At 48.8% G+C, this 26,055-nt stretch overlaps 1 protein-coding gene across 1 annotated transcript in view; it reads right to left on the reverse strand.

Annotated features, from left to right (window-relative positions):
- Nucleotides 1-26,055, reverse strand: part of LRRC75A (leucine rich repeat containing 75A) — a 57,443-nt gene that overhangs the window by 5,689 nt on the left and 25,699 nt on the right. The window contains exon 3 of the mRNA XM_071447940.1: nt 13,800-13,912. Within this exon, the coding sequence (XP_071304041.1) occupies nt 13,800-13,912 (113 nt within the window). The remainder of the gene's footprint in view (nt 1-13,799; nt 13,913-26,055) is intronic.

Raw genomic sequence — 26,055 nt, forward strand, 5'->3', positions numbered from 1 at the left:
GTGCCATGGAATCAGATCAGAAAATGTTGTCATAAACAGGAATATTGATGTTTAGATCAAAGGGAATGAAAAGAAAGGGGTTTCCTCCTGCTTTAAATTCATGGCACTGCTCTCAAGCACTGCACAAATCGTGACTTGTGTCGTGTTCTGCAGGAAAATTGGGATGTTCAGCCCAATTCCTTGCAAAGGAACAGCTCAGGGAAAATGAAGAGGCAGCCCCAGAGAGTGAGGAATTACAGCAAGGAATTTGTAGAGACACCTGGTGAGAAAAGTATTCATGAAAATGTCAGTGAAACGTTATTGGATGTAATGAGTCACCCAAAAAAATCCAACACAACAAAAAAAAGGTAAAATCCTGAGATAAAAGATTTGTCCTGAAATAATGGTGGTAGCAAGGATCAGCATTAAAGTCTTTTTTCAAAATCCCTGCTCCAAACGATGGCAGTCAAACACTGGACTAGAGATTTGGGAAAGGAAGGAATACAAACAAATGCTGCAAATTCAGTGATAATTTTGAGTAAAGGGTTGAGAATCCTCACCCTCAGAGGAGGAATCAAGACAAATAAATACAATTATTTAGCTGAAAGAGGGAATGTGACTTAGATAATAACATATTGTATATTGAATATCCTGTATTACTTTATATTTTTTATATATATAAAATATATCCATATAATGAGGATGAATAAAACAGAAATGAGAATGAAATGCTCTTTTTTCACCCCTCTTAATGCAGGATCTGAGGACACTTCCTGATGCTCAAAGACTGAATTCTTAGGGGACAAAAGGAGCTCAAATCAACCTCCAGCCATGGGAAATCCCTGAGATCAAGGACTTTGTGGGAGGTCCCAAGTGGACAGGGCACTGCTGTGGCTGAGAACATCCAAAGTCATGGTAGGATTTATAAATAAATAAATAAATAAATAAATAAATAAATAAATAAATAGGTTGTGGACTGACTGAGACTGAGGAGCAATCAAAATTCTGCAATTCACCCAAATGGAGTGACCAGAATCGGAGTTGCCAAATTCTTCAAAATTTAGAACCAGAAAACTCCTCCTTTGGGATCATCCTCTTTTTTTTCTTTTTTTTTACTGAATTTCACACACCCCCAGTGTGGGCACTGCTGGGATTGTTCCTGAGCTGCCCCAGCTCTGTGGTCACAAAGGTTTATAAAGAAGGGTTTATAAACAGCACAATTCAAAGCCTCTGTTCCCCACAGCTTGGGAAGACTTCCCTCCTCAGAGACTCTCAGGGTAAAGAGGATTTTTAAAATACATAAATTTCAAAATATGGAACTTTAAAGCTCCTTTTGAGCTTACCAACAAATTCATTAAAAATTCCTAAGTCTTTGCTGTTAAGAAAGCACCAGTGGGAATTAATTATTGTGCTCTCTTCTTGTTCCAAGAGCCTTCCCAGTTTGGCCAAGGTTTGCACTTTTCATGTCATAAACTCCACACATCCCTGTTGCAACATCTTCCCTGTGCTGCCCAAATTCCAGCCTGCTCCTCCTGCCAAGTGCTGGCCTTTGGAGGGTAGGAAGGACAGGTTGCTCAGCCTGGCCCTGAAATGGGACATCCAAATTAACTTTAATGTGTTTATAAAACTATTGTGGCTGCTGGGAGTGCTCTGTGGGAATCACAGCCCTAAACAGCATCTCCTTAAAAAATCCCCACACATTTGGGCTGCTCCTTGGATTCAGCACAGGAATTTTGAAGCATCTTAAAAGCAAACCTGGAGGGAAAGCTAAAATGGTTCCTATGGCAGCAGAATCCCCACAGTGACCTCCTGTGCTCTCACAGATTTGGATTCCCAAATCTCCAAATCCCCAAATCCCTGTTTTTCCCTTGGCTCCACACCAAGCTCCATGCCAGGGGTATTGGATGGCAAAATGGAATTTGGGGCTCCAGGGCTCCTGGGAGGTCTCCATGCAGAAATGCAGAAATGCAGAAATGCTGGCCAGCAGAAGGGTCAGAGTGAGCAGCTGAGAGCTCTGTACTGAATCCATGGATCCATGGCATGGTTTGGGCTGGAGGGGACCCACAGGGACCCCAAAGCAGCCCCTGCATGGGGGCAGACACGGAGTGGAGCCCAAAACTCCAGCTACAAACAGCACGGAGAGGGAATTTTATCTGGGTGAGGCTTGGCCATTCCCAGCAGCAAGAAGGCCTTCAGCTAGGCCTGTGGGACAAGGGGACACTGGAGAGCAGGGACAGAGAGGGGACAACCCACAGTGACACCTCATAGAGCAGGGACACCCCACAGAGCAGGGACAACCCACAGTGACACCCCATAGAGCAGGGACCCCACAGTGTCACCTCATAGAGCAGGGACACTCCACAGAGCAGGGACAACCCACAGTGTCACCCCATAGAGCAGGGACACCCCACAGAGCAGGGACACCCCACAGAGCAGGGACAACCCACAGTGTCACCTCATAGAGCAGGGACCCCACAGTGTCACCCCATAGAGCAGGGACACCCCACAGAGCAGGGACAACCCACGGTGTCACCCCATAGAGCAGGGACACTCCACAGAGCAGGGACACCCCATAGAGCAGGGACACCCTCCAGTGTCACCTCACAGAGCAGGGACACCCTACAGTGTCACCCCATAGAGCAGGGACATCCCACAGAGCAGGGACAACCCACGGTGTCACCCCATAGAGCAGGGACCCCACAGTGACACCCCACAGATCAGTGACATCCCACAGAGCAGTGTCACCTCATAATGTCACCCAAGAGCAGTGTCACCCCACAGAGCAGGGACATCCCACAGAGCAATGTCACCCAAAAATGTCATCCCACAGAGCAGTGTCACCCAAAAATGTCATCCCACAGAGCAGTGTCACCCCCCAGAGCAGGGTCACCTCACAGAGCAGGGTCACCTCACAGTGTCACCCAAGAGCAGGGTCTGGGAAGGCTTTCCCAGGATGGTCCCATGGCAATGCCACCCTCCCTTGTCCCCCTGTGCCACAGCCCCTCCGTGTCCCTCAGCAAAGGGAGCCCATAAAAGCTCAGAAATTGGATTTTTCTGTTATCCCCACCTATCGATGTCTCCAGCAGGGACAATTAGCAGCTCATTTGCATGGAGCTCATTTGCATGGAGCTCATTTGCATGCAGGTTGGGATGGGGAGGGAAGGGAAAGCTCCTTGCTCTGTTTCAGAACCATCATTTCCCCCCCCCCCAAATTTGTTTTTATTTCCTGCTAAACAAAATGCTAAAAATAACCCCTTGGGAGCAATCAAAATGCTTTGCTATAATTATAACTCTATTTAATTTAGTGGGGAAAAAAAAAAAAGTAAATCTCCTGCTGTTGGAGAGTTCCATTTTCCTATCCCATCCTCCCCAAAATAAAATGTATTTATATCACCCTCCCAACGACACAATTTGCTCCCAAACCTCTGTTTTTATACAGAAATTACTGGAATTTTCCCAGCAAACTCTCCTCCAGTGGAATAAGGAATAAGGAGCTGCAGCTGATAGAACCTGGGTTTTGCAAGAGAGGCAATTTGCACAAATGCCCAGAGAAAAGCAATCAGCAATTCAAAGGAAAACATGTTGGGCTCCTTGCTTCTGGAAATGACTCCCTGGAAGAGAATTGGCCCGAAAAAAGGATTTGTGTTACAATAAATGAGAGTTTGCCATAAAACAAACAGCATTTTCTTCAGATTCTAGCACAGGAGGGAGAAAAAAGGCAGGAAAGGCTCTTGGAAAGGGACTTTTATGATTGGGTAGATACAAAAGTACCCAAATCATGTTGGATTTACATGAGCAACTCCCCACTAAGGAAAGAGGAAGCAGGGCTGGTTGGGAAAAGGACCTTTAAATCCATTTGCAGCCCTCAGTATCCAAGGGGAAGAGGCCACAGGAAAAGAAATTCCTAATAATTTGCTCATAAAAACACCCAACTGGCTGCCAACATGTGTAAAAAACTGCAAGAGGAGGAGGAAAAAGAAAAGGGAGAGGGATGTGATGGAGAACAGCAGTGCTGGCCTGGACTTTTCTGGAAAAGCAGGATGGAGATTTCCCTAAAATCCATAATTCCAGCCTCTCCCTTTGGCTTTGTTGGTGCTTTGTTTGATTTTTGGAAGGAGTGGCCCCATTACCAGGCTGGATGTGACCCCAAAAGTGAGGGCAGAGTGTGGCTGCTGCTGCTCTGCCCCCTCACCACAAACTGAGTTTTGCCACGTTGATGGAAATTGGGGCTGGTGTTAATTATCTCCATCCCATTCCAGAGCCCCAGGAGTTTTGGGATGGGGGAAACACCCAGGAACAGCCAGACTTGAGAGGCAATGGCTCCAATTCACCAAAATCCTCTCCCAGCCCTCAAATCTGCCCCTGGTGTTGTCAAACAACAAAAAATCCAGGAAAAAATTCGTGGAGAACTCCCTGTATCCAGGCCCTCGCTGAGGGTTTGAGGTTCACACTTAGCAGAGGCTCTTTGTGTTTCCTGTTCCTTGAAATAAGTTGAATTCCATTCATACAAAAGGGAAAACCCCAGGATTTTTAGGGGTGGGGAGATGTGGGGAGAGAGAAATTTCAACTCTGATCCTCCAGCCCAGTTTTCTCATCAGAAACCAAAAAAAAATAAAACAAAAAAAACCCCTCTCCCAACTGCTCTTCCTGCAATTAGGGAGTGATCAGCTGCCAAAATGTGTGCCTGGGGCTTGGCTTTCCCTAAAATGTTTATTTTATTGGAGCACAGATCACATTTGGAAGAGCTTAGGCAGGCTGAGGTCCCCTCTGCTCTGCTGAGAGCCAGAGCACGAGAGGCCAGCCCGGCTCCCAGGGCCCTGCCTGTCCCCCTCCCTCCTTGGGAAGGGATTTTTCCCAGAGCCAGGAGCTGCCATCACCCCCTCTTTTTGCCTTTTCTCCCCCAAATCCTTGGCAGGACCTTAAATCCTGCCCTTCACACCAAAACCCCAGCAGCTCTGGTGCCCAAGGTAAAGGCAAACAGCTCCTGCCACGCTCAGGGCTGGATCCAAGGGAAACTCCTGACCCTGGCACGGCTGTTTGGGGGGACAGGGACCCGTGGGGTGGGGCTGTGATGTCCCATGTGGGGCTGGTGGCCTCCAACCCCATCCAGGGGGTCAGGAACACCCCCCAGAGCACAGAACATCCCGAGGAACATCCAGGGATTTGTGCTGGAGGAGCTGCAGCAGCCAAAGGAGGAGGAGATGGACACAGAGAGGCAGCCAAGAACCTCTCACCTGATGTTGGGCCAGTTTTTAATCAGAATTTGCATGTCTATCGAGCCACAAAAGCTTTGTTTCACCTGCTTTTCAGCACCCAGGTGTTCAGTTGGCCAAGCAAACTCTGTTCCTGTGGCCCTCTCTGCCTCCCAACCCCGCAGGGGCTGGGATGGGGTCCCTGGGATTTGGCAGCCCCAGGATAAGGAGCCCTGGTTTGGGAATTGCAACCCTGGGGTGCATCTGCTTCTCCTGAACACCAAACACTGGGGCTCAGCACCACAGAGCCCCCACTGTCCCCTCAGCTGCCCTCCAGGGAGGAATAACAAACAGGACACAACCTGACCCACTGCTGCTGCCTTCTAAAGAAAAAGGGATTTTTGGGGTGGCTTTTTCATCTTCTGTTCCAATGAGAGGATTTTGTTGCATCTCTCTCTCCTCTGTCACTGCAGCAGAGGTTGAAATTGAATTTCTGGCACCCTGTGGGTTGCTTTTCCTGCTGGGCACAGTTTTTGGTGCAGTTGTTTCATTTTAAATCCCCTCTCCTGAGCCCAGGGGCAGCAGAAAGCGGCTGCAGCCATTCCTGCAAAGCCAAACAAAGGGAAAAATCCAGGCAACAACGAGAACAGCTTGAGCTGCCCAAAGCAAGCTCCCTCTTCCCCCAGCACTCCATTGCTTTTGGCAGGTTATTTCCCTGCTGATGGGGGCATTTCAGCCTCCAGCTGCCCCCAAGGATGCAAACAGAGCAGGGAGCAGAGCAGGGATGTGATCCTGTGCTCTGAGCAGCCCAACACTGCCCGGTTCCCCCATCCCCAGGCACTGCAAATTCTGCTGGACAAGCAGGAAAACCACAAAAAAACCTTCCCTGGATTTTCCCTGGCTGCCTGTTTGGCTTCCCTGCTCCAACACAGGCCCTCCAAATGCAAATATTTTGCTTTTTTCTTTGTTCTCTACACCCACCAGTGACAGGGTTTGTGTCGCTGTTTAAGGAACGCTGCTGCAAAGATCAGCACAACAACAAATCCTCTCCAGTGATTTGTCCATATTATGTCCATATTATTATGTAAACAGATGCTTTTTTTTTTTCTATTTTTTTTTTCTTTTTTTCCCCCCCAAATCTCCAGCTCATCATCTTTGGGATAAGGAGCCCCACTGGAGGGGCCAGCAGCTGATGAGAGCAGGGAGGGAATGCAGGAGAGGACTGGCCCCAGATGGGCATTTCTGCCAGGCCAGAGCTGCCCAGGATAATCCTCATTCCCCAGGGCACCAGAGGAGTGACCTGCAGCACACCAGGGTGGATTCATCCCAAAAACCCCCCCAGCTCCCCAGGCTGGCGCTAATCCTGGATAAGGAGAGAGGAAAACACCTGCAGGAACATATTGCACCCTGGGCTGGACAAAAGGGATCAGCCTCGGGGCTCCTCTGACCCGGGGATGTGTCAAAACACGGCCTGGCAAGGCCTGCAAAAACTTCAATGTGTCCAGAAGCTTTGGACTTTTTCCTGGAGGTGCCAAAATCTCCTTTTGAGATGCAAAAGAACCTTCTGTGCTTCAGATGCTCCAGAAGGTTGTGGGTTTTTTTTTTTCCCTCCACCCGTGAGGATGAAGGGTTGGGGTGGAAGGGGGTGAGCCCAGTTTGTGTCAGCCGTGGGGACCCTCAGGGGACACACAGAACCCCCTGGAGGTGACACAGCCCCCGTCCCCATTTGCAGCAGCGTTATTTTAAATTATTTCCATTCAAAGAGAGCAGCGGCAGCAGTGGGAGGTGGGAATTCACCGAGTTAAAGTGATGGATGAGCTCACTAAACACCTTCATTCACAGCCTGAAAGGGCTGGGGAAATAAAATAAATGTAAAAAGCGCCTATCAAAGCTTCATCCTCGAGCTCGATGGTCTTAATTGGGAAACATAGCCCGGGGTGACAGCCAGGCTGGCCTGGCTGGGGATTAAAGGGGCTCGGCTGCTGGCAGTGATGCCTTTCCCCCATGGAGCAGCATCCAGGCCCCGAATTGCCCCTCAGCACCCAAAAAAAAGGAGTCAGTGTCTGTTTTGAGACAAAACAAATCATCACAGAGTGTCTGGACCACTTCCAAGCAGGGGGGATGAGTTATTTCCCCAGCTGATTCCCTCGTTTAATAACAATTTCTACCAGTCCAAGTGGTGGGGATGGATTTAAATAATCCCCTCCATGTGTCCATGGAAAATCTCATTTCCACTCTGCCCAGAAGCAGAGGAGTAATTATTACCAAAAAAAAAAAAAAAAAAAAAAAAAAAAAAAAAAAAAAAATTAAAACCCCACACTTTTCACCATCAAAGGCCTTTTCTAATTAAGCACCAGACTAAAAAACACATTTAAGGAAGCACAAGAACCCAAGTGCAAGGAGGTGGGAGGGGAGGAAAGCCACCATTATTCCTTGATTCAGCTGCAGGAGGAGAGAGGAAAGAGGAGGGTGAGGGTGCCTAGAAATCGAGGTTTTAAAAACCTGAAAGTTTATAAGGCTGCAGCAAAAGTGTGAGGGAAAAGCCAGTGGGGAAGGGTGTCCTGCTGCTCTCAATCACCCCAGCCCAGCCTCTGGTTGTTTCTGCTTTATTTTCCAGCATTTCTGGCTGACAGGAGCAGCAAAATCCATCCACACCTTTGTCAGGGTCAGTGTTCATCAGAGTGGGGGAATGGCATTTGCAGTTTGGGTCAGTTGTCTTCAATTCTGGGGCAACCCAGACGAGGAGCAGGGGAAGGGCTCATTTTACACTGAGCCAGTGGGAAACCTGAAATCCCTTGGATGTGCCAGCCCTGTGCCACCAACCCGGGTGGCATTTCAGTGGCCATGAATTATTCACAGCTCAGCTTCAAATGCAGGTCTTGGTCAATGCAAGGTGTGCCAGGAGCTGCAGCCTCTCCCCCAGCCAAACTCAGCTGGAAAAAGAACCCAATTCCACCCCAAACCTGCTGGGCTGGTGGCCAAATAGTGGCAAGGAGTGACTGCAGCACCTGCTTGGTGTGGTTTGCTCAGTTTTTCCAGGAAGCAGGAGATAAATCTTACAGCTCCCACTGCAAAAGGCGCAGGAAAAATCAGATTTTCCCAGAACATCATCAACAATAATTCCCTTTATCCTTTAAAGTTATTTAAAGGACACCTGGAGGCATTTAAAAGATGTGGGGATGTGTTCTTGGTGTAGTGCTGGACTTGATCTCAGAAGGTTTTTCAGCCTTGATGATCCCACAATGGTGGCACAGCTCCTTTAACTGCCACAAGCCACACGTGGCAGAATTATTTCTCAACCACAGCCCTCCCAGATCTTTACTCCCCCAGATGTGCAGCATTCCACCTTTCCCCCACACCAGGCATTTCATCTGATCACAGCTTAGCCCTGCTTTCATCCTGCCAAAAAGTCTCTGACTCCTAAAACTCAACCAGAAGCATCACAGCATTTTCCTTCCAAGCCTCTGGAGCCTGAGCTGTGGGGTTTAATGGCCTGTCCTGAATCCTCTGTGCTTTTGGGCCCTTCAGCATCATCCAGCAGGGAGAACTGGGTGGAAAGGAATTCCTTGGGTGGTTTGCAGCCTCTGTTTTGCTGTAGCATTGGCTCAGGACATCCCTGTGCACTGTCAGGCCCATCCCTCCCTGCCTGACACCCCCTCCCCAATCCAGGGATGAAGTGCAAACCAGGGACACTCTGAATTTATACCCCACTAGCCTGAAAAGAGAATTCTTTAACACCAAAGCCTCTTAGTGCTGTACAATATCGACTTTTAAATGACACAGCTTTCTTTTTTTTTCTTTTTCTTGATTCCTCTCTCATTCAAGAAATCCATCTCCAGCTGGATGGAATCCTTCCCTTCTTCCTACTCAGCCTGTGTTGGCCTGTTCCTCCTCTCCCCTCCAACATCACACCCCATTCCAACCAGGACAAAACATTTCACCAGGGTTTGTGCATGGTCACACAACCCTGGGGTTGCCAGAGGAGCTGTTTGCACATTAAACAGCATTTTTGGAGAAGGTTAATTGGAATTTCTACATAACAAGGAGCTCCAGGGAGCTGCATCCCAGCTTCAGTGGGTTGGGATTTTTTCCTTTATTTCTGGGAAGCAGCTTGGGCACATTTAACCCCAGGTTTAACCTGCCCACCCCACTCAAATCCACAAAAAATCCCAAATGCCAGCTGGGCACATCCACAGGAGCAGCCCCAAATGCTGCTCCCATTCAGGCATCTTGGGAAATGGATTTTCCACAAAGCAAAGGAGCAGCTTGGACATTCCCAGCCCATGGGAGAGCACAGCCACAGCAGGGACTGTGCCTGCAGCCAGGCATGTGCCAGAGGGAATAAACTCAAGGGGCAGCAGCCTGGTGAGGAGGGAACAGAACTGACAGGGCACATAAGAGAAAGAGAAAAGTCACATCTTGAGTGGCTATAAAAATCCAGAGTGGGCAGATGGAGGAAATGCCCCATGGCCATGGAGGAGAGCGAGGTGAGGAGGACAGGGGTGATGAAAAGGGCATTCCTGGGATAAAATTACACCCAATTTTTTCTCCCAACTCCTTATTGGTACCTCAAAAAGTTCCTTTTATTACCTCTTTGTGTGCCCTGAACCCCATCAAAGCTCCTCATTTGCCAAATCCCACAGCCCTGCTGGGACCAGCCCCCTCCTGCTGCTCAGCACCACAAATTCCCAAACATTTCTGCCAAAGCACAGAAAATATTCCAGATTTATGAAGCTGGCTGAGCCCTGTGTGAACTCCACCAAACCAAAGGTGTCTCCCAAAGGGTTTCCAGTGTCTGTCCCAAAAATCTTAGCTCATTTCTGTGTCACTCCAGGCCTCCCCATCACATTCAGACATTTATTAGAGAGTGCCTCTGAGCCTGGGCTGAGCATCCCAACCTGAAAAGCCACCAGGAACCAGAGCTTTGCTCTTCTCCATCCCCAGAGCCTCAGCCACGCTGCACAGAGCAGAGGGGTTTGGGAATCGCCTGTTTTCCACTGCAAAAGGTGGAAAACTTCACCACCACCCAAACCACTGAGTTCTGAGCATCTGGAGCACCCTCTGTCCCCTCAGCTCCCTGGGACAGCCCTGGAATGTCCATGGAATGGCATCCCCTGGGCACCGGGAGAAGGGATCACCCACACACACCCCAGAGGCTCCAGCTCCCACATTCCCTGCTCTCTGCAGCAGCTCCAGCACACACACACACACACAGAAATGGGATTTTAATGACCAGGAGCCCCTGCTCCAGCCTCCTCCCACACCTGGGTTTGTGCTGGGTGCTCTGAAGGGACCTTTTGTTGCAGGAGCTCCAACTTCTCTGGCTCGCCCACCAGCTGCCACAGCAGAGGAGGATTTCCACCACAAACGTTCCCTTTCTGCTCTCCAAAGGGCTTCTCCCACCATGAAAACGAATTTTTAAATTATTTTCTTCCTTTGTAAAGCAATGCAAGCAGGCACTGCCAATATGAAAGCCCAGCACCCAGCATTCCTGCAGGACAGAAATGTTTTTTGTGCCCCTGCTGAAATCAGGAGTGGGATGGTGAAAGTTCTTTCCTGCCACCAAAATAAGGCTGCTCAACCTCTGTGAATTCATCACTAAATCCAAACACCTTCTGTTCTAACAGCTCCTGGATCCCAGATGCCATGGAGAACATCCAAGCCTCAGGTAACCAGGGGTTAAATCTGCCACAGCCTCACAGAGCCTCCACATTCCCAAAAGCTGTCCCAAATAATTTTTCCTGCTGTTTTCAAGGTGGTTTCACATCAGAGGGGGAAAGGAGTTCAGGCTGAGTCCCCGGTGTCACTAGAAAGGACAAGTGGCAAAGCAAAGAATGGGCTGGAGCTCAGGAAAACCACCTGGAAAAGCCAGGGGAAGTGAGAAATGAATCAGCTCCTGGCTCTTTCCAAGTGAGGGCTGGGAGCTGTGAAACAAAAAATGGGCTTAGAAAGTGCAGAAAATGCCATGTTGGCTCAGCCTGGTGTGGGCATTTGGGGGTTTCTCTGAGCAGCAGCAGCGTCAAAAAAATCCACAAATTTAGTTCCAGGTTGATCCCATTGAATTCCATTTAAACTGAGCTGCTTCACCCTAAATTCTTCCCCTGCTTCGTGCAGGGGCATTAACAAGAACTGTGTGTAAAAATAAAAAATAAAGGGTTTCTCTGATGTAGATTTGGAGTTACAACGTGAATATTTGATATTCCTTCAGCTGGTGCCCACTGCTCCATCCTCTCTGCTGCATTCCTGGCTGGTTCCTACCACAAAGGACGGGGATATCCCCAGGGATGGTTTCCCCTGGGAAACACCTCCTGCTCCCAGCCCTAGGGAGCTTTGATTCCTTTGTGATGCTGACGGGAGCTTGGCAGCAGCAGGAGCAGGGAGATCCCAGGAGCAGGGAGATTCCAGGGCTGGAATGGTGTCCCCAGGCAGAGCCAGGCACAGGGAAATGATTTCTGCAGGCTGCCTCCATCCTGCTGCTGCTGGCTTTGCCCGAGTTTCAGCCCTGGGTGTTGAATGTGTTCCGAGGGAGGCGTGGAGACAGCGAGGGAGAGCCAGACAGATTCACAAGGTGCCAACAAAATAAGGTCATTTGGCAGAGGTTTGGGTGCTGCTGTGCCAGGGCTGGGAACGTCTGCCTGGATTTAGGGAGCACACCCAGCCTGGGAGGAGCTGGGATTAGGAAGCAGAGCCTCCCCTTCTGCCTGGCCAAAAAAATCAGCTCCATCCTCTGTGCCCATCCTCCTGCTGCTGCTGCTGCTGCTGCTCTGCTTCCCATTCCCACCTGCAATGGATATGTGGGTGTGGATGAAGGAAAGAGATTTTCCCTGCAACACACACATGAAAAAGGGTGGATCTGTGATATTGGGGAGTTCCTGCAACACCTGGCAGCAGGGCTGAGTCAGGGCAATGCCAACACCTGGGAATGGGAGCTCACAATTCCCTTGGGAGCAGCACTGGGCACTTGGAAACCCCAGCCCAGAGCAGGATGCTCTCTATAAAATCCCTGTTTTATAGGGATTTAGACCTTAACACAAGACTGACTTCACCTTCCAGCAAAGGGTTCAACTCACAGCCACCTCCTAAAAGAGCACCTAAGCCAGAAATGCAGGAAAATCCCACCCTCCAAAGCCTGGCTGGGGCAGAACCAGCAGCCCACGCTGGCACTGGGTCACTTCAGGGCTCTCTGGCAGCCAAAACCTCATCCCAAAACCTCATCCCAAAACCTCATGCCTGCCCCTAAAGCCCCGGGAAACCTCAGCTATTTCCCGGCTGCTGCAAGGGAAAGCTGCAGATAAAGCCTTGCAAATCTCGGGCACGAGGCTGTGCTCACACCGTGCTGATCCCGGGCTGGGGATTAAGGACAGGGATTGGTAATTAAAGACAGAGGGGCACAAAGCAGGGCTCGAGGTTTTGTCATTTCCAAGGATTTCGGGCGGTTTGGGGGCTGTAAAGAGCTCGGCGAGGCAGCAGCAGCATGACCTGAACAATGCCCTGACGGGGGATGAGGGGTGAGCATTTCCTACTCTAATTAAGAGGAAACCCCGGAGGGTAATGAGCTGCTGGGTCATTAGAGCTCCGTGTGCCCGCGGGACACAGCCTGGGAGCTCCAAACCCCCCCAGTTTCTGCTGCTCTATTGGAAACTGCAGATTTTAGCCATCAATAAACCTTAAAACTCACCAAAACCGTGGGTAACGCTGCTAGTGAAATGCATCTCTCCACGTTTTGGTCTCTCAGGAGAGCACTTTGTGAGGATGATAAGCCAGATCCCTAAGAGATGTGCTCCTAATCCTATTTGGCCACTCAATCCTTTATTTCCTTGTGTCTTTTTTTCCTCCTGTGACCATGTTCCTCCCCTCTCTTTACCTATCCCAGTTTTTTTTCATTGGATTAATTCCCCCTACAGCTCCATTACAACCAAAACTCTCCTGGGACCATGAGCCAGCACCTGGATACAAATCCTGACTCTCCCAGATTGCAGCTTTGTTTCTATTTCTCGCTTCCTTAAGCAAAAATAATAAATATATAATGCCCAACATAAGGAAAACAAGCAGCCCTTTCTATTCTCATCAGCCTCATCCACAGGTTTCTCAGCTCTGTGGATCCAGGATGACACCAGATGGGAATGCTTTGCTGAGGAGCTGGATGAGGAGGGGATTTGGGCTGTTTTTTCCCCATTTTTAACAACAAAATTCCTTCTGTGTAAACTGCAAGCCACGGTGTGCATGGTGACACGTGCCTGTACATTAATTACCAGCTAATTAGGAGCCCTTGGAGCAGTCTGGGAGACAAGGGATGTTTGGAGGATGGATGGCTCAGGTTTTCCAGACCATTCCTCCTCCCCAGGCACTGAAGTGCTGCTCTCCTTTGCAACAGGGAAAGGAAGATGGAAATAGAGGGAAACACCTCTGGGGGAGCATGAAGGAACCATAAATGGGGGAAATTCTGGTGAGATTGGAGAGGAAGGTGGATTCTGGAGGAGGGTGGATTTGCTCCTCCTGTGGCTGCAGGGAGCAACAGGCAGCTCCCACATTTGCCAAAACCATCATGGAAAACCCTCGTCCCCAGTGTCCCCAGCCCCTGAGGGCTGGCAAGGCCATCCTGGGGACAGGGACCCAGCAGGGGCTCACCAGGACTGTGGCTTCCTCTTCATGATGCCCTGGCGTCTCCACTGCGAGTGGGGGCTCAGGTGGTAGGTGAGCTGCCTGCAGAGCTTCTCCATGGCTCCCAGGGAGTCCCCTTCCTGCAAAAACATGGAAAGGACACGGGCTCAGGGCTCTGCAGCGTTGCCATCACACCCAGGGGCTGCCCCGAGCCCAGAGCGGCTCCAGCTGGGAGCTGGGAAGCCTTAAGGGATCACCCTTAAAACTGTCTAGAAAGGGGGAAAAACCTTCTCTGATTGCTAGGATTCTGCAGTAATAATAATAATAATAATAATAATAATAATAATAATAATAATAATAATATCCCACCGTTACCATCTGATGCCGCACAACAGCTTCCAGAGCTAAAATTTGGCAGAGATTGATTAAACTTGGTTAAATCACCCATTCATTACCACCAAAAATTGCTTCCCAGAGGATTTGGGAGCTGACGGAAACTTGGGAAGAGAAAATCTCACAACATGGAACTGTTAGGAGAAATAAAACCATGAAGAAATGTGGCCTCTTCTTGATTTTGGATCAACTTTTCATCCCAAGGAATACTGGGCTTGGAAAACTTGAACTCTGAAAGTTTCTAAGGATTTGGGTCTAGAAATGTTGGGTCCTAAAAATAAAATAAAATCCAGTCATTTTTATAAAATAAAGCCCAGGATTTTCATACAGATTATCTGCATTCCAGTAATTCCAACCACCCATCCTGCAGTGCCTCTCTTGCTCTCTGAAAGGTCACAGGCAGAGATGAGCCTGACTGAAAGATCAATAATGATAAAAAAAGATCCAAAATGAGACAATTTGTGCTGTCTGCCTGGTTTTATCAAAATGTTACATCATTAGGGAACACACAGGAATTAAAGAGGAAACCCTACAATAAACAGCCAGCCTGGGCTGCTCAGCCACAGGGATGGCTCAGGATTTTCTGGGAAGATCCTGAGGAAGGTGCTGTATCTCCTCTGCCTGGACAGCCAATTATTGCTGCCTTCACATCCTCCCTGAGAGCTCAGCTTTTGCACCCTAATTTATGAAATTTATGTAATTTATTCCCCCCCTCACCTCTGCATCAGTGGAGCGGGACTGGCCTTATAAAGACATCATAAATATTGAATTAGCTGGGAGCAATTGGGATTTTGACAAATCACTTGGGGGTGTAAGGGGAAACAATTACAGCACGTTTTCTCAGGGTAAAAAAAAAAAAAAAAAACAAACAAAAAACACAACAACCACAAACCCAGGACATCTCTGCAGGTGGCTGGAGCAGAAATATCAGCCAGGATTTGTAGGGTTTGACTCCACTCTAAGAATGAAGACTTAATAGAAATTGGGGAGGGTTTCTTCCCAGATATATCATGGTGCTTCCCATGATCCACAAGCTGATTTTCCAGCTGATTTTTCCCTGATAATTCCAGGGTGGTGCTTGCCCAGCTCCACCTGCACTGAGGGCAGCAGTGCCAGGGGATTTCAGGCGGAAATTGCAGATCCAGGGATCCCAGCAGGACACAGGGCATGGAAAACCCTGGGAACCAGTGGCCTCTGATTCGCAGGAAATTGGGTTTATAGGAGCACATTTAAACCCCTGCTTTTCAACACCTTGTTCACCACCATGCTGAACCCAAAATCTGGGTTTTCATCCCACAAATTTCATCCCTCAGGTGTTCCCACAGCTCCTCTCCCACTGCAGGCCCTCCGGCAAAAACCAGCCCTGGGCCTGGATGAACCCTGAGAGGCTCAACCTGTGGAATGAACAACGAGAAAATTAAGAAATGCAACATTTTACCTCATGTTTCCCACAGGAAAGCCTGGAAAAGCAGGCAATTCTTTACTTAGAGCCTCAAAACATTTTGGGAAGGCAACACTGCCAGCAACACCTTCCTGGCTGTGGAAGCGCCCGCCCCAACTTGAGAAGAAAACACCACAGATTTTGACACCTCCCTATATATTTATTTTTTTTTACCTGCCAGGTGCCATCTGCTTTCATTTAATCTGCTTTTTTTTTAATTATTATTTTTATTTTGAAGCATTGCAGCAGCCCCTGAAATAGCAGATCCACCCTGAGGGAGGAGTGGGGGTTTCCAGCTCGGAGGCCTCTCTGGAAGAACTGGTGTTGAAAAGGAAACAAAGTGCTAAAATCCTGAGGGGGAAGGACATTGCTGGCATTTTGTGCTGCAAATTTCCTCCAAAATAACCCTGCAAGAGACAATTCAAGCTGTCTCCAGCCTTATCCCAGCTGAAGTGTTGGGGAAGTGAAATGATTCACAAGAGGAACGTGGAGAAGCTGAGAAAGAATAAAAAAAAACCCCACAAATTTTTGCTGGTTCAGGTGTGTCCATGGCCATCTTGCCTCTCCAATGAGGCTTTTTGAGGTTTTTGATGAGGTTTTTTTTTCCCCTCAAGACCTCCAGATAGCCAATGGAAGCTCAGGCCTGAACTTCCCATCAAACCAATTCCTGAATAATTCAGGCCAAAGCAAACCCAGCCCGTCCATGCTGGTACAGGAGCAGGACAAGGAATATTTTAATCCTTTCTCCACATCCAGCTCATCCTTCTGTGGCCATCCCAACCCTTTCAGCCCTTTATCTTCACCAGCTCAACTCCCATGCCCTGTAGATGCTGGGATATTTCTGTTTTGGGGGGTTTATAAATGATTTAGAGCACATGATTCCTGCACACATAAACTCTGTAGATAAAAAATATAAATATAATAATAAATAAAATTCCCATTTCAGAGCCCTACTAAGGCACAGGCTGGGCTTCCTTCTGCACATCTCATTCCCACAAACTCTGTACTTCAGGAACCTCCATTTTTTAGGTTTTTTACCCAAACCTCTGCAGCCCCAAAACTCGTGTGCAGGAGAAGGGACTTTGCTGGTGCCCTGCCAAGGGCTCCAAACAAAAGCTTTTCCCTGTTCCTGATCCAAGTCTATCAGGAAATAATTGGAGTTGACACACACACCCTGGTGGGACTAAGCCCAAGAGCTTGCTTGGAAAGGGAATCAGTGTAAAAATCAGCTTTAAAATCAGCTTCAAAACCAGCCCAGCCCGTGCTGGCAAGGTTTGAACCTCTTGGGGAATGGGGAGACCCCTGGGATGAGGGGAGTGATGATGCCAAGAATTCCTGTGGGATGCTCCCTCTGCCTTGGGATCACATCTCTGCCCTGCACCATCAGCACCCTCAGGAATGATGGAAAAAAAGCCACAAACCCCTCTGGGCAGATGCTGCTGCTTGCAGGGGTGAAGCACTTCCCACAACATCAAAATCGAGGCCACAAACATCAAAATCTGCCACATCTCCATCAGTCTGCATCACATCACTCATGGAAGATCAATACAAAGCTGATTTTTTGTGGTCAGAGGGCAGGGAAACCTCAACCTGCAGAGCCTGAATCCCACAGGGCTGGGTTTTGGAAAACCCCGAGTGCCCTTTCCATGGAAAGGACAACCACCAACACAAAAATTGCATTTTCTCACCACCAGAGCCCAATCCCAGCAGCAAACTCTCCTGAAATAACACACAGGAAAAGCATCACACAAGATGTGGCCCCTCTAACATCACACAGGGGGTGGGAATGTGCATTTTTTTTATCTGGTTTTCAAACTCTGGGAGGAAAACTGCATGGTAGGGCTGGGGAGATGGGACAGACCACACACACACAGAGTCCAGCCTTCCCAGCTGATGCTGCTGGCAGCAAAAAAGCTGGGATGTGCCCTTTTCCTGAGCACTGAGCTCCAAGCAGCTGATAAATGCTGTGAGGAGCCCCCAGCTGAGCTCCTCCAGATCCATCAGCCACACATCTGCATCTGTGGGTTGGCATTTGTGTCCCGCCAGAGCTGCAGGGAGCCCTGAGCCCATGGCTGAGGCAGCACCCAGCACCTGCACAGCACCTTTCACCACCCCTGAGCACCTTCCTGGCTCTTCTGCAGGCCAGAGGGATTTCACCAGGGAAAAACAACGCTGAAATGAGCAGGGCTGTGGTTCCACTGCGGGCAAATAACCCTGGAGTCACCGCCTGCCCTCCCTGCATCGCCTCATGGGCAAGATTTGGGTCCCCAGACTGGATTTCAGGGCTGCTCCAAAAGGGGAGAGAGCTCAGAGGAGGATGCAAAGGAGGTGATAAAGATGTTACAGCAAATTAATTTGTTTCCATTAAAAAATTAATCCCTGTTCCTCCTCCAGGAGCAGAATCCCTGGGGACGGGCAGAGCCCTGGGGGCTGCACCGGGGCCAAGCACTGTGGAAAAGAGGCCAACGTTAATGATTAAAGAGCCCTGGTGAAGGATTCCTGCTGCAGCCCAGCAGGGGAGTGACCCAAATTAGAACAATTAGCCATTGTCTGGGGGCTGCGAGGAAGCAACAGGATTTTATTGTATTTTTTTCCCAGCGTTACTACACAGTTCCCACATTTCTGTCGCTCACAATCAATCTTAAATAAAAACGTGCTGTCCTGCATATCTTAAAAATGAAAACAACCTGGCCTTCCTGAATCCTTTAAAAATTGGGTTTTTTTCCCCCCCTCTCCTTTTGTGGATCCTTTAAAAGAATTTTCACACTTGCAAGATCCCTTTCTGGATGCTGCAGGATTTGCAGTTGTGAGGCACGAGCAAATCTGAGGCACAAACACACTTATCCTGGGAACCCCCTTCCCTGCCCAGGAAATATTTGGTGTGGGGATCCCTCAGCCAAGATTTTTGCTTTTCATGCAGTTCAGCAGACAATGAACCTTAAAACATGACCTATTTCACACCTTAAAAATAAAGAGAATGAGAGATTTCCTTCCAAATCCTCTTCCTTAGGGTTTTGTTTTGTCTTGGATGATCAGCTAGGACAATAGAATAATAGTTTGGATTATTAAGCAAAAACCTCTTTTTTTTCGAGTGGTTGAAAGACAAAAGAAAGTGTTCACAATGATAAATGGAATTATTATCCAGTTAAACAAAAGCATAAAACAGTGAGACATGCCCTGGGAAGCCCCAGGGGAAAAAATCCTCAATGGCTTTAATGTGTATCCAATCAGTTATCCCAAATTAGCAGAAGGCAAAGAGAGCAAATCCCCAGGGATTGGAGTTGGGGTTTGGAAAGGCTGAGAGCAAAACACAGAGGAAATGTGGAAATGGCCCCACGTGTGAGGGATTCACACCCTGTGAGATGCCCAAAGTGGGAATGGAGACCCCAAACCCTGCAGGGACCCCGTGGTCTCAGGGAATGAGGGAGGGAAAGCCGTGCCCAGCACCTCCAGGGCACAGAGGATGAACCCCAGGACAGAGCTCTGCCCACCCCAAACCTGCAGCTGCAGCCCCAAAATGGCTTTTCCTGCTCCCCTCGGCCTTAATGGGATCCGAATTTACGACTCTTCCCTTTTGATGTTGTCACAAGGGGCTGAAGTCATCTCATGATTTTCTGCTTTGCCTTTTTCCCTTCCCTTTCTTCTTCTTTTTGTCCCTCCCCCCCCTGCTTTCAGAGCTCAGCCTATTGTTGCTTGCAGACATCTGTGCTGCAGCCAGTCCCACATTTCCCTCTGCAAGTCCTAACGGGGTTTTCTCCAGCAAATCCTGTGAGATCAGGAGGTGGGAAAAGATTTAAATCCACCATTTCCCCAAAACATCCCAAAAACCAGGAGGGGAACGCAGGGATTGGTGACTGTTCCTACCTACAACCCCATCCAGATGTGCAGGGGAGGATCCATCCCAAATCCCAAATCCCAAATCTCTCCTCTTTTCATGGCTGAGTTCCTTGGGCGGGGCATGAAAAATCCCCCTGGAAGAGCTCTCCAGGGGTCCTTAAAATATCACCAAGAGAGTGTTGCAATTCCCTTTCCCTCCTTTCAGGCTCCTCTGGGAAGAGGATTTGGTGTGTGGAGGATGAGGGATGATGTGGCTGATGCCCAAAGGGAAGCAGATGTTGGCACAGTGGAGTGACAGATCCCAAAAATAAATTCCAAATAAAGTGACAACGTGGCTTTAGGGCTGATCAATTTGACCACCCCGTAGCTCAGAGCAGAAAAGCTTTTGAAAATAAATCATGTCTGGTTTAATTCAAATTAGAGGAGGAACTTAAGCAATTTAATAAAGGCCATTTTAATAAGAATGAGGGTGGTTTTTTGGTCATATTTTGAAATGCTCACTGTGGAGCCACAGGACTTACACACAGTCAGAGCCCAGCATCAAACCAGATCCTACATCACCTATTTCAGGGGAGTTTTCATCTTAAACTACCCCAAATATCAGGAAATCCTGGTAGTTTGTGGGAAATTCTACTGAGAGAATGTTAAAAGATGCACAGAAACAGAAATAAAAGACATAAAAGCTGCACAGAAACAATGCAAACCCAGCAAACAGCTCCAGATGCTGTTTGGATAGGGAATGCTGTTCACAGCAGAAACCTCACTCCCTTCCTTCTGGTTTGCTTGGATAGAGGTTTTACCACCAAAAATTCCCTCTTAAAGAATGTAAAAGAGGAAAAAGAGGTAAAATCTAACCAAAATTTCCCTCTTGGGAAGGTAAAAAATGAAAGAAGAAGGTAAAAGAGGAAAAAGAGGTAAAATCTGAAGCAGCATAAATAAAAGCCAAAGAAAAAGGGCTTTTTTTTTTAAAGAGGAGAAGAACCAATCTTCTATCAAGCAAAAATCAGACTTTCATAAAACTTTATTAGAAGGTTTTATCACTAAATTTCCCATCCAGCAGCCACCTTCACAGGAAGGAGAATTTTGGAGATGCTGATCAGAAAACTCACCCCATCCATCACCCAAAGCCATCTACAAAACCATCCAGTGAAATTCCAAACCCCGGCTGGTTCTGCAGGTTTGGGACTGCACAACAAACTGAAAAAGGTAGGAATAATTAAAGGTTGTGGCTGTAATTATCTGCAGAGCAGGGTGAGAATACAGACCCTGAGCAGCACTTCTGGCCCTTCACCACCTTTCTGGAGCAGCCTGACACTCTGGCAGCTGAAGGTGTCCTGGAGCAGATGGCAGGGGCTCCGTGCCAGGGCAAAATTAACATTTTGTGGAGTCCTGCTTGACAGCAGCATAAAACTCAATGAGGGGGAAAGGCAGCAACTGGTGCAAAATGGGATTGAGCTGCACTTGTGGGCAGGAGGGGCCTGCAGGGACAGCCAGGCTGTCACCTGAGGGGACCTGCCTGGCCCATCTCCAGAAGGTCCCATTAACCCTTGGATTTCATCAAATTAACCCAACACTGAGCATGGCAACTGTTTTAATTTCGTGACTGAGCAAAGCCCCAAATCCTCTGATTCCAGGCAAATCTTGCAAATCTGGAAACCCCAAAGTGATTGGGATTGTCCCAGCTGCCCCTCACGTCCTGGCTGCAGAGATCACCTGTGGTCACCTCCCCCCAGCACCAGCCAGGTTCATTCTTGAGCTCTCAGGAGAGGATTTGCTCCTTTCCAACTCTTAAAATTCCAGTTCTGCCACCACAAACCCCTGGGCATCCCAGCAGCACTGAGTGCTCACTTAGGACAACCACAGAGCACCAAGGACCCAGCAATTAAACCCTGAATTAGCCCAAATTAGGAGCTGATGGAGCTGCAGCAGTGGCAGAAAGACTGAAAGGCAAAATCTGTAGAAACAAAGGGAAGGAGTGGAACCCAATTTTGCACATTTTCCCCCAGTCTGCTTTGCTGAAAGGCCAAAGTGCAGAGCCTCAGCCTCGGTGTTGACACACCAAAATGAAAAGCAATGTACAATAGGGCTTATCAAGAGAGGCAGGAGCAGGAGATGGAGGGGATGGCAGCAGCTCAGGAAGTTGTTCCACAGGATCTGCAGTGATATTGCACTTGGACTTCAGAGAAGCAATTAGAGAAGGCAATAAAATCCGAGGTGATAGATGGCCCTGAGGGGGACATGGAAGATAAAATTGCAAAAAAAAAAATAATATCAAAATCTTCCCTGAGAGCTGCTGGGGGTACCCAGCTCAGCTTCCACAGCAAAGGAGGAATGGGAGCAGGGTGGGGAATGGCAGGGAGGTGTGTGCTGCATTTCCTGGCCCTAAAAACTGCCTGAGCTGTGGGGAGGAGGCCTTGGAGCATCCTCATTTCTAAATTGGACCCACTTGAGTGCTGGGATGGGAAGATCACTTAGGTGCCACTGGAAAGGTCACTGGAGCAGCAAAATTTTAATGCTGAATCCATCTGTATGCTACTGATAGAGCTGCCATGAAACAAAGGGAGCAGCTAAAAATCCAGGAGAGATTACTCTGGATTTACTCATTACTCTGGAAACATCTCAGCAAACAACAGGTTAATCCTTGCAGCTGGTGCACAACAGAAAAAGAGAAAAACACCCACAGGAATCAGAGTGCTCAGGGGATGATGGCACTCTCAGGAAAGGGAATGAAATCTTGATTTAAATGAGGATCAATTGGGCATTGCTATGCACTTCATGTCATCCCATTTGCTTTTCTTGTTTCACTGTGTATCAGGTTTGTTTTATTTTTGAAATTTCATTTCTTCTGTTTCTCTTTTGTCTCTTTGTCTACTTTTATTCCTTGATTTTAGGGAATTCAATGGGAATAATTTTTGGTCCTTTTCACTGCACCTCATTTCCCCTCAGTGTACTTGGTTGTAGTCACTCAATTTCAAATTTTCTGGTTTTTTTTTCAATTTCATTTTTATTTGATCATATCTCCTTTCCAGAGTGTTTATTCCACTCTGTCCTCTGATTTCAAGATTTCATTCCCTTTCCTGAAAGATGGCACTGCCTTCCCCCTCAGCACGCACAGGGAAGATGAAATTCAGAGGAAAATTGGCATTTCTCAGGGGAAATCCCCCTTGGAACCGCAGGTCTCATCCTAGCAGGCACCCCTCACCCTCCCCTGTCCCTTCTCTGCTCCCAGGATGAAAGCAGATGTGAATTTTTGGGTTATTTATGTCCCAAATTCAGCACATCCCAGAGAGCCTTTCCCAGCCTGGATCCCACGGGAAGCAGAGCCCAGGCCAGCCCCCCATGGCTGCAGGAGCCTCCTGGGATATTTTTGGGACATTTCTGTCATTCCCTGGGGGTTCTCAGCCCTGGGAGCCTGGGGAGGGGTGGTGGGACCCCCTCCCAATCCAGTCCCTGCTGTTCCCTGCAAATGTGAATCCCAGGGAAAGGGCACAAGGCTCAGCTCCAGCTCATTCCCCACCTCTGCTCTGCAGGCACAGCACAACTGGGGATTTACCGGGTTTTTTTAAGGGAAAAAGAGGTGAGGAAGGAGCAGTCGAGGGTATCCAAGCTCTCCCAGCACCAGCAGGGAAATTTCACTTCCAAGTGCTCCAAGCAGATGTGAAAACACGGATACAGACCCAGGAGCTGTGCTGGGGCTGTCCTGGCAGGATGGATGGCAAGGGGAAAAGGAAAGTGACAGAGAAATCAGGAGGATTTAGCAAATTACCCAACAGCTCTTTGAAGATGGGCAGGGTGGGATAAAGCTCTTAGGAATCCCCAAATAGCCCAAACTGGGAGATAATCACTCGCTGGACTTTGGCCAGGAATCCCAGTCCCTGCCATCGAGGAAGAGCCATCACTGGAAAGCCTCCCGGCACCTTCCCTATTTACAAAACCGCTTTGCTTTTATTTCTTTATTTTCTTTTTCCTAATAGAGGGTGCCTCCCCTCTGGAAGGAGCCACACAGAAATTGTTCAAATGACAGGAAGACAGAGCTTCCATCCACCCAGGGCAAAATCCACTTTGCTTCCCCTCTCCAGCTGCTTAGAAGAGCTTTAAAAACTCCCCCTGTCCCCATTTATCTTGAATTTCAGTGGGGAAGATCAGGATGATGTTCCCTGTTGCACACAACAGGGAATTATCTCAATCCCAAATTGAGATACTTGCCCAAATCCACTCCCCTGTGTTTGAACAGGGTCACATCTTCCACCAGAGACCTGGAGGAGCTGCTGCCCAGGAGGGGCAGGAGAATGGCCAAGTAAAGCTGGATTTTGGGATGGTTTCTTTTATTTTTGAATTTAAAAAAGCTGCTGCCCAGGAGCTGCAGGGGAATGGCAGGCAAAGCTGGATTTTGGGATGGTTTGTTTCATTTTTGAATTAAAAAAAAGCTGCTGCCCAGGAGCTGCAGGAGAATGGCCAGGCAAAGCTGGATTTTGGGATGGGGCTCTGCTGAGCTGCTCTGCCAGCCTTGCCCTGCCAGAAAGCAGCAGGATGGGAATCAGCAAAGCCAAAACCTCACTCTGGGCAACCTTCAGGTCTTGAAGGAGCTCCCAGGGACATCCCAGGGGTTGCAGTACAAGGGCACAAGCCCCAAACCAGCCCTGCCCGAGGCTCCACTTTGCCTTTCTCCAGTGCTTATCCCAAATCCAACAAGTCCTCAAGCTGGAGGGGAGCCTGACTCACTCCCTATCAGAGCCATCAGTCATCCACACACGTGGCTTTGGTATGTGGAAAAAAAGGAATTGCTTTAATTTTCCAATAGTTCAGGGCCAGATATCCCTGCTGGCACAGAGAGCTGTGAATTTTTCATGGGGGCCCTTTCACTCCTCACTCAAAGTTTGTGTTTTCAGCTCCTTCTCGCTGCAAACCAGAGCAGCTGCAGGAGGTTTGCTGCAATCCCACAGCACTTGGCTTTGCTGGGGTGTTTTGTCCCCTTTCCCTGGCCATGGGGACAGACAGACAGACAGACATCACCCTGAGGGCAGCACCCACTGATTCCTGGCACTGGGATTTGGGAAGTGGCTTTGGAGCTGAGCTTCTCTCCAAGGAACCTTTTCCACGAGGAGAGAGGCAGGGACACAAAAGACTGGCCGTGGGGGAGAAAACATTTGCTCAGATGTCTTTGATCCCCCTTTCCCTGCTGGAAAACTTCCTGCACAATCTGAGTTTGCTGAACAGCAAATCTGCCCCTTCTGAGGCCTCAGGAACCCCAAAGGTGACAAGAGCTGCACTCCAGGACCTGGGTTTCCTTGAACAGCATTAAACACATCTGGAATGGGACCAAATCCAAGCCCTGACTCCCAAAGGGTCTGGGAAGGAGATTTTCCTTGGCTCCTTTCACACCCCAACCCACAGGCCAGGCTGGGACCTCAGCAGAGCCTGGGAGCAGCAATCCAGCCCTGCACCACTGCCTGGACACCCACACAAAACTCACCCAAACATTTCCACCTCCCACATTCCTCCTTCACAGCACTCCAGCCTCCTCCAGCACAAGTTCCAGCTTCTGGTTTGGGTTTGCTGGCTGGAACCAGCATCCCCTGAGCTCCAGAGCCACGCTGGGGAGCCCAAGCCAATTTTTCCTGGCCATACAGACTCAGGCTGTGTTTACCCAGGGTTGGAAAAATGATTCAACTTTTATTTTAGCTCAGAGGAGAGACCAAGGGGTCACCTTTAAGCTAAGGGTGGTATAAATAGAAGCTGAGTGAAAAAAGCAATGTACAGAGAGTCAGGAGAGCCTCTCCAGGAGGGAGGAGGGAAGCAGGACCCCATAACCCTGAGCAGGGACATATTTAAAAGAGAAGGTTAACAGAGCCCAGGGTCCATCCACCTCTGCATGGATAAGGACAAGCTCCCAGCTGCCTCAATATATATATTTATGTATATTTGTGCCACAGGATTCAGAGCAAAAGCCAAAACTTCTGCAGCACTCCTGGCCCTGAGTGCTCTCCTGCTCTCACACATCGTGCCAAGGCTCTGTCAAAGTGAAGAAAATCTGGGGGAAGAGAGGGCTGGGAGCTGGAAAATAACCCTGGTGACTAAAGCAGGCAACTTTCTGGGGACTTAGAGAACATCAATATCTCAGGAAACCACCAAGAAAGACTGGGATGAAGTTACTTTTCACTCAGCTGCCAAAAAAAATGAAAAGGTTTAAAGCACAGCCAGTGGCACCCAAAGCTGAGCAAGGCAAAGCCACCAACGAGGAGCTGCAGCACAGCCCTGCTGCTGCTGGAGTTGCTCTCTGCCACCTGCACAACCCCTGCTTCCCTCTCCAAGGCAACACCCACCCACCCACCCATCCATCCATCCATCCATTATCCATCCATCCATTATCCATCCATCCATCCATCCACCCACCCACCCATCCATCCATCCACCCATGCCTGGTGTGGTGCTTTGAGCTGTGCAAAGGATGTGGAGAGCACCAAGGACAGCCAAAAAGCATCTCCTGCAGAGTAAGAGCCTCAGTGCTGCACAGGCTGATTGATTTGGGGTTTTGCCAGCACAGAATCCCAGAATTATCAGGCTGGAAGGCCCAAATTTCCCAGCACATGGCCCAGGATTGTGTCCAGACAG

Source organism: Agelaius tricolor, unplaced genomic scaffold (assembly GCF_023055355.1).
Source record: "Agelaius tricolor isolate 1412-34295 unplaced genomic scaffold, bAgeTri1.0.p SCAF_25, whole genome shotgun sequence".
NCBI lineage: Eukaryota > Metazoa > Chordata > Aves > Passeriformes > Icteridae > Agelaius > Agelaius tricolor.